This window comes from Varanus komodoensis, unplaced genomic scaffold (assembly GCF_004798865.1).
Source record: "Varanus komodoensis strain SLA01 unplaced genomic scaffold, ASM479886v1 scaffold26, whole genome shotgun sequence".
NCBI classification, from domain to species: Eukaryota; Metazoa; Chordata; class Lepidosauria; order Squamata; family Varanidae; genus Varanus; species Varanus komodoensis.
In genome coordinates, this window is record NW_025335684.1 from 844,346 (window position 1) to 853,001 (window position 8,656).

The 8,656-nt window shown below is 56.3% G+C and overlaps 1 protein-coding gene and 1 long non-coding RNA gene across 6 annotated transcripts in view; one reads left to right on the forward strand and one right to left on the reverse strand.

The window, feature by feature from the left end:
- Window positions 1–7,617, reverse strand: part of CLEC16A (C-type lectin domain containing 16A) — a 50,812-nt gene extending 43,195 nt beyond the window's left edge. For 3 of the 5 annotated variants that reach the window (XR_006415040.1, XM_044433323.1, XM_044433326.1), the window contains exons 1-5: window positions 7,438–7,616; window positions 3,898–4,026; window positions 2,846–2,979; window positions 1,885–2,033; window positions 1,202–1,307 (exon numbers count right to left, since the gene is read on the reverse strand). Coding sequence is in view for 4 of the 5 variants with exons in the window: in XM_044433323.1 (XP_044289258.1) it covers window positions 1,202–1,307; window positions 1,885–2,033; window positions 2,846–2,979; window positions 3,898–4,026; window positions 7,438–7,523 (604 nt within the window). In the remaining variant the exon portion in view is untranslated. Of the gene's footprint in view, window positions 1–1,201; window positions 1,308–1,884; window positions 2,034–2,845; window positions 2,980–3,897; window positions 4,027–7,437 lie in introns of all 5 variants that reach the window. The other 2 variants (XM_044433324.1, XM_044433325.1) reach the window with 2 other exon arrangements.
- Window positions 7,618–7,966: 349 nt separating this feature from the next.
- The window catches only part of LOC123025267, a 3,833-nt gene continuing 3,143 nt past the window's right edge, over window positions 7,967–8,656 (forward strand). Inside the window, exon 1 of the long non-coding RNA XR_006415088.1 lies at window positions 7,967–8,061. This is a non-coding gene — a long non-coding RNA (uncharacterized LOC123025267). The remainder of the gene's footprint in view (window positions 8,062–8,656) is intronic.

An 8,656-nucleotide genomic window follows, 5' to 3' on the forward strand; every position in this document is an offset into this window, starting at 1 on the left:
TTCTGCCCATTCTAAACACATTCCAACCATCAAAACCATGCCAGGACACCTCGTTTTCCTAACCCTAACCCTACCCTGGTGCACACCCCTAACCCTAATACAGGGCTAAAGTTCCATTGAAAAGAGGGCGATTTTGAAAAAGCCTCCCTAAGTAGCTTTTTCTGCACAGCTCATCCTTTCTGCCCATTCTAAGCACACTCCAACCATCAAAACCATGCCAGGACGCCTCGTTTTCCTAACCCAAACCCTAACCCGGATTTGCTCCTCACCCTAATTTGAGGCGGAAAGGGCCGCGCCTGGGCCCGGCCTTCGCAAGTGCCACAAGGCGGGAGCTTTCCGCACGACTCGCCTTCTGGGCCCGGCCACTGCAGCTGAAACAACCTCGTCGGCCCGGCTCCGGCTAACCCACTGCCGCGGAACTGGAGAACCGAGGGGTGGTGCATCCTTTGACTGTCTCTTGTGCCTTCTAAACCTGTACTGTAAGATGCCAGGGAAGGAACAGCCTGGCCTTGTAACCCCCAAATGAGCCACGGGTTGACAGTACGGACAGGAGCGTCCTGCACAACCACCAAGAAATGGACACCCAAGCACGGCCGCTTCCTGAGCAGCATCACCGGACTGAATGGGCGAGTCTGCAAGGACAGCCTGAACCCTCCACTCACGGCTCACGCCAGCTCCTGGGGGGGATAACCCAGGCCCCCGTTTTCCACGACAATACTTTGCTTTGCTGCATTCTGCTCTACGGCATACTGACATTTTCTTCACTGATGAACACGGTTTACACACAAAAACACACACCCACGGACAGAGGGGGAAGAGGAAAGACGGGGGGAAGAGGAAGGCGAGACACAGGCAGCCCTCAAGGCTCAGATCCGACCTTGCAACTTAACATTCCTCCTAACGAACAATCTCTCAGCCAGAGGGGGCGCTGGAAGACTTAGCTAAGAAGGACCTCTAGTGGCTGCTGCTGTTTCCTCTCACGGACACAGGGACGGCGATCGTGACGCAGAGCCGTCTTCCGAGAGTACTACCCTCAGCTGTGCTGTGCTTCAGCCTTCTGCATCTTTCTACAAAACCCCAACGTCTGAGGTACCCCTCCAAATCAGAGTCGCCAGACCGAGGCTGCACGCGAGCGCCTCTGCTGACGCGGCCCGGGTGCCGCGCGCCCGTCGTTCCGAGCCCCTGCGTTTCGGGCACTTACCTTTGTAGACATTCAAAGTTATCGTTCGAACTGCAATCCGGACCATGCTTTCCGGGTGGTTGAAGAATTTGATTGCCTCTGTGTACAACGCAAAATCATTCGTGTGCTGAAAGAGAAGACATGTGGCAGGTACGATGTGCTTCGTACAGCTCTATTTTGTCTCTCAGTCCACTGCACTTCCACAGTGGCTCACATAATTTCAACAGAAAAAACACCAAGAGAAACAACCCACAAGTCTCGGCTGTATCAGACACCCAAGAAGTTTCAGAAAACAAGACTGAACAGCAATTCTCGCTTTGCAGCGTTGCACAAATGCAGAGCTTCTGAGGTGCCTCTTCAGTGAGACGGGCTCCCCCACCGCTCTCATCGTCGCTGGGGTTCAAGGTTCAAGTCCAGCGCTCCTGGGGGGCATCAGGGGACTTCGGACAAGCAAGAAACTCACTGCTTGGCAAATACTTAAAGGGACGTCCGTAGAAGGCCCAAGGGATACGGGCAATGGAATCAACACACGCATTTTGGGCCAGGCTAACCAAGGCAACCACGAGGAGAACGTGTGGGAGAGGCAGACACCCCGGGCTCTTCAGCTCTGCTTGGGATCACGCAGCACTGGCCACTCTCACACACACGGTGCCGTCAGAGTACTTGCATTTTCATTTCAGCTTGAGCAGGCTCCTGTGGCTTACCTCATTGTAAAAGAAATGCACAGTGTGATTGTTGAGTTTCAGAGAAAGTGTTTTCAGGAACGAAATGTAGTACGCCATGATCTCTTCATCCGAGAAGTCAAATTTGTGCACGATGATCGAATTGACATAGTTGTTAGAAAGCAGATAGTCTGAGAGAAAGGAGCACGTTTGTAATCAGAACAAAGGTTTCAATCGTCAAAATTTAGACTGTGCCACAAACGTCTCTGCACAGATCTATCTCATTTACACACGACTAATTTTTCAGCTCTGTTTATTCTTAGATAACTGAAATGGTGTTCTGGAAACAGAGGCTGTTCTAAAGTGAAAAGACCACACGTCTCAACTACACAAAAGCAAGCTTCTTGCAGATTTAAGGAACACAACAAAAGAGGAAAGGAGTGCAGAAAGGCCTCACTTTCAAATTTCATGTATTTCTCTTTCCCATCAACAGATCTCGACTAACTTTTTGTATTTACTGCTCTGAAAAAAGAAACAGCAAATGCAGATCAAAAAACCTTGACACCAAATCAAATGATTAATTCTTTATGATTTGTATCCTATGCTTTCCACCCAAACTCAGGTCACCTGCTTCAGATTTAGAGTGGCTTTGGAGATGTGTGCATGCGGAGGAGAGAAAATCGGACCTGCCACCTCACAGATTCACCCAGTTCCCGCTTCAGACCATGGGGTGCTGAAAAGAGTTGCTGCTGAGACAACCAACGCAAAGCTTGCTCCGGCACGCACGCCCTCCTGCTTGTCTCTCCAACCACACACGCACGCACATACACACACAGTTAAACATTTTTACAGCCTTCTCTTTAGAAGTGCTGGTTAGCTTCCACATCCCAGCCAAAAGGACGCTGAGCTGCAGCAGAAGGGACCGGACATGGCCACCCTTTCCGTGTCCCAAGCCCACGGCCTTCAGCACGGGGCCAGCCCTGGCGCCCACAAGCGTACTTACACAGGGAGGTTTCGTGACTGATATTCTCGAAGAGGATGTTCAAGGTCTGCAGAAGCTGCACACACACGTAACGGCCGGACTTCTGACGCAAGATGTTCAGGAAGAACACAAACATGTTCTTCTCCAAGAAGAAGCTGGAATGCCGGGCAAAGGGGTGAGCGATGGGTTTGCGATCTTGGATTGGAGAAATCGTCCTCGCTTGATTGTAAGAAGCTGAGGGCAAAATCCTCCACAACTTGGGGTCCTTTTCTGGGAGCCCCCCCCCCCGAAGGAAGGGAGGTGAGTGGCTCCTAGGAGGAGGGCCTTATCAGTTGCAGCCCCCTGGTTCTGGAATAACCCCGCCAAAGAGGTGCATCTGGCACCTGTTTTGTACTCTCTTTGGTGCCAGGTAAAGACTTATTTTCCCAGCATTTTAACAATCTGACATTCAAACTTCTTTTTATATATCCCATTTTATTCTGCACTGCTGCTTCTGCACTGAATAACAGCAATTGCAATTATGGTTTTGCTCTTTTGATTTAATTTGTGTGTGCGCCTTAATTTTTATATAATCCTAACACCTGTTGACTGCTCAGAGCGCCCCGGCTATTATTCAGTCTAAAACTGAACTAAATAAATAACTAAAATGCCACTCCCAGCATGTCCCAGCCAGTAATTCTACCTAAACATACATAGAACAGCATCCTTGTTTTTCCAAAACTGCTATCGGCAGATTGGTGATCCTCCTTTTATGCCGCTGTGCCAGCCTTCCCCAAACGGGTGACCTCCATGGGGGAGCTGCGAGCACCTGGCAGGTTTTCCCAGGCTGAACACGCGTCAGCTTTAAGCTGTAATCCAACACAAAGTTCTAGTGCGTAGGCCTGTTAAAGACTGGAAGTTAGTCCCTTTGCCTTTCGTGATTTGAGGCCACAATCCTAAATCTGTGAGTCGTGCCACGCTTTGCATTAACGGACTAGCAGTTTAATTTTGATCGAGCTTCGTGTACTGCAGTGTTATATAACACATTAACATGCAGGAGGACACAGTGATAAGCAGCCAGGCAAAATTCTTACTCGAACACTGAACTGTCATTTTGGTCTCCCCATATCAGGATCTCAGTTATGGATCGAATCGTCTCCACCAACAGGTTACGGTTGTGATCCGTCACAGTGGTATTTTTGGTCAGAACGTGATACAAGTATCTGAAAGGAGAAGCACAAATAAGGAAGGGTAATCGGGGCCTGGCTGACGGCAATCAAAGTGTTGAGGCTTGGCCCTTTGGAACCAGCTGGTCCACCTGCTGAGTCAGGACAGACAGCCGGGCTAAGCGCTACTTCTAAGATACAGGATGCAACACTTCCAAGAATTTCACATCCCTCCGACTGATCAGAGGCTGCCGTCCTGTTTACACTTCCTTGGGAACAAACCCCAGAGAGAAACTAGTATCCAAGGAAATATGATAAACAAGACCAAGCGGTGTTGTCGGCTCCCGACATGGCAAAGGAAAAGGGGATAGACTGTGTCGTTTCACAGATGGGGGAACAGAGCCGAAGAGACGCACAACGCAACTCTGCGCTGCAATTTAGCTCCTGCATTTGAGGGCAGGTGACATCTCACGGTCCCACAGTTCCCAGCATGCCCCATGCCTTTGCTTCCTCTATTTATTTCCGGGCCGCAGGTCTCTCAGCGGCTCTTCACCTATTTACAGCACAGCCTCAGCATTGGGGGAAGCCTGACTTTCTAGCTGGTAACTCTCCGCAACCTTACACACTGGCACACACAACCCTTCCGCGCACAGCCCTACGCAGAACCCTCATAACCACAGCTGACCAAATCACGCACACATCGCTGGGCACGGACACCTCCGGCTGGCCAAAACCCACAATCCTTTCCACACGCAGAGGTGTTGCGATCCCAAAGACAACACAGCAGAATGACCTAGCAGTGCTCCTGGGTCCCACCAAGGTTCCGGAACTGATATATAATGAAAGCAACTGACAAAAGAGAAAGGGGCTGCAAATATATCCCAGCATTTCCGTGTTCCCCTGGCGCCCCCAGGCAGCCTGCTCTGAATCCCAGGACTACCAGAGGATCCAGCCGTGTAAGGATGATGGAGGGTGTTAGAACGAGCTAAATAGCTTTAAGGTGTAGGCATGATGTTTTGCACTAGACATCAGTGTATTTTATAATATACTCGAAGCTGGATAGAGAATTAATCATGCTTAGCACAGACCCCCTGAAATTAATGAGTTAGGTTGGTTATGACTAAATTAAGCCTTGCAGATTCCGGTACACCTGCTCCAAGCAGGCTCCAGATCCTACCACACACGTGTGCACACAAACAAACCAACAAACAAACAAACATGCAGGTCTTCATGCTCATTTGCTCTGTATTTGCTTGCCTCCAGAAAACCTCTCAGTGCGAAGGTCACATACACATGCATGGCTGGACTTAAAACTGCAACATAATTTGCCATTCCGCAGCGGCTGCCCCTGGTGCAACGCCGCTTTGGTTCAGCGCATGTCTTTCCCACATTTCTTCTACCACAGACCTGAAGGTGGAGTGCCTGTGTTCCCCAGGTGCTCCCCCATCCAAGCACAAGCGCACCTGGATCTATTCGGCTTCAAGTGGGTGGTGACATCATGTGCCCTTGGCCAGCGCATGGTGGGATAATACTTTTTTTAACTTGTGTTGTCTACAGATTTGTACTTTTACAAGTTTAAAAAGTAAAGCACCTGCCTACACCTGCCTTCTCCAAGCTGGCACCCTCCAAAGATGCCGGACTACGCCCTCCATCATTCCCAGCCAGCGCGGTATTCCGAGTCAGTGCATTACGCATGAGTATGTGCTGATGCATATGCGCAAATGTAAAGAAAGCTACCCAGCAAACAATGAGGTCTGCAGTTACAGCGTTCAATGCACACAACACTCCAACACAAGTTATGTGTGTGGCTTTGATCTTCAAAATATTTATACCCAGCTTTTCTGCTTGGAAAAAATAAGCAGAGTGGCCCACAACAGACGAAGGGCGGAAGCATTTTAAAAGAGCCACACAGCTTGGTAAGCATGACCACACTACCTCTCCCTTAGAGGCAACACAAACACACCCTCCCTTGGCTGTGTTGTGTCACATGCCATCTACTGAGGACCTTTCTCATCGGTGCAGCAGTGCATGTTCTCTGGGCGGATGTGACGCCCTAGGCTGGAAGGCCCTCGTGGCCGGGACCCATCAGCTGGTCTGGAAGCGAGCACGTCTGCGGCAGGACCGTCCCCGTGGCTCTCGCCTCGCCTCGCCCCCACTGCCCCGGTCACGGTCACGTCAGGCCTATTTTGAGAACGCAAGCTGCCCAGGTCCTTCGCAAAGCGTTGCCTGCGTGGATGAGACAGAGCGACTGAGCATTGCTCACCGAGCGGGCACCTCAGCCGTCCTCCACGGAGCTCAGGGCGCATGCAGGACCCGCCTCCCCACGTTAACCTCACAGCCACCCTGCGAGGAAGGTCTGGCCCGAAGTCACGCAGCAGGCCGCCTTCCCGTCCCCTTGGCCAGAGTACAACACTCCGGCCGACCCGAGGCCCCCAAAGGTACTGGGCCACACCTCCTGCCCCACAGCACAGCCATGATCCCTGGGGGTTGCTGCCAAATATCTGGAGGGCGCCAGCTTGGCGGGAGTTCCAATTGCTCCGCACATGCGCACATACGTGAACAGGCATGTGGGCGGGGTGGGGAAATGGCTTTCGCCCGTCCAGCCCAAACGCCACAACAATGCGCAAGCGTCTGCGTTCCCCAGAGCTCTTCGTTGGGCTACACAGCACAGGAAGCAAAGACTAAGGGACATCCGCGTGCATGTGGAAACCCCAGCTTTCCCAGCGCGGTGCCTCCAGCGGGGGTGACAGCGGAACCGCTCTGGGGAGATGGGGGAGGTCAGAGCGCACCCCGGGAGGCTAATGCAAGCACCCAGACCAGGCGCACCGGTTCCTGCACAGAGGCCAGTCGGCTGCCTGTGGGCAACGCAACGGGACGCGCCTGCTCAAGCTCCCCAGCAGCCAGCGCGCAGGCACATGGTCTGGGACGCTGGACACATCAGCACTGGCAGCCGGGGCGCTCTTTCACCTGTCCTGACCCCCCCCCCCGCAACGCCTCGGCACGCGTGGGGAGGCGGGCCTGCGCCCGCGGCACACCTGCGGCCCTCCGGGTGCGATGGAGGGGCCGGGCCGGGCCGGGCCGGGCGACGGAGCGCCGCTTTGCGGCCAGGAGGCGCCTGGCAGGGAGCCCGGGAGAAGCTCCTGCGCAAGCACGGCGGGGCCAGCGGGACGCCCCGCGGCCGGCGCCGAAGGGCAGCCCCCCGCGCGCCTCTCTGGCCCCAGGGCTGCGGCCGGGCAGCGACCCACCGGCGCGTAGGCGGCCCGCGGGCAGCGCTGGGCAAGCCGGGCCGCCACTCCGAGGCCGGCCCGCAAGGCCCGCAAGGCCCATCGGCCACAGGCCGCGCCGGCAGGGATCGGGCCGCCGCAAGGCGCGGCCGAGCCGGCGGCCGGCGGCGGGGGAGGGAGGGAGAGCTCGGCCGCGACGGCATGGCCGGGGCTGCTGGGCACTGGAGTCCCCGCGCAGACTCACTTGAGGTGCTCGAGCGAGTGGATGTTGCGCGCGGCCTTGCCGTGCCCGCCGCTGCCGCCGCCCCAGCCGCGCGACCGCCCGAACATCCTGCGCCCGGGAGGGAGGGAGGGAGGCCGCCCGCCCGCTCCGGCTACGGGCTCCGCGTCGCCAGCGCAGCCGCGTCCTCCGCCGCCGCCGCGGTCATCGCCGCCTCCGGCACCGCGCACCGACTGCCCCGCCCCTCACGCGCTCACGCACGCAGCGACGCGACACTCAGGCCCGGCCGCGGGGCACGTCGGGAAGCGCAGTCCTCCGCAAGGGCGCCGCCTCGCCGCGCGGCCGACCGCGCCGGCTAGAAGACCGCAGGTCCCGGCGTGCCTTTCGCGGGAGGCACCCGGAAGAGGGCGGGGCCGGGTGCTGACGCGTTTGTGACCTGCGCGGGAGGAGGGGCCTGCCGCTCGGTGCGGGCGGGGCGCCCCGCTCGCCGTCGACGCCGCCGCCTTGCGAAGCCCACCGAACGCCGCGGCGCCTGGAGCGCGGCCGCCGGATCACAATGGGCCGCGCTCGCTCCGCCCTCGCTCGCAGCGGGCCCGCTGAGCCGGGTGGCTCCCTCAGACGTGACTTCCGGAGGCCCTATGCGTTTCGGTGGGTCTACTCTACGTAAGGACTCGCGCTGGCTCCTACGCAAGACACCCGCCCGCTTTCGCGACCTGCGGGTCTCTTCATCGGGGCAGAGGTAACGAAAAGCAGGCGGAGCGGCGGGCGATTTGCCCGTCAAGCCCCGTCGCCCGTGCCATCTTCCCGGACGAAGAGACCTGTACATCGCGAAAGTCTGCATAGGCCTGCGGTCTTCCCATGGGCCTAGTAAAGGCATCGACCTGATACGGATCTGCCCATGATGCTCAGCGAAGCTTCCTTTACATTTTAGGAGCTGTTTTACATTCCGCTCATGCGTAAGAAAGCGACAATAGGTAGAACGCCCGTCCTCCGGGTAATAAATGCCCGACTCCTCAGTGCTGCGTGCAGTGCTTTGTTCATGCATGGAAAACCGCGGCCAGTGGTGCCTTAGTAGCGCAACGAACTGCAACTGTGTGGACGGTCAACGGACAGCGTCACTTGCGCCCCTCGCCCTTGCGAGCTCCGTCCTGGGAGCCCCCGCCGCCCCAGGGGCTCCCCCTGCAGGCGCAGCCCCGTCCGGGCGCGCGGGGCCGCCCCGGGGACGCGCAGCAGGAGGCGGTGC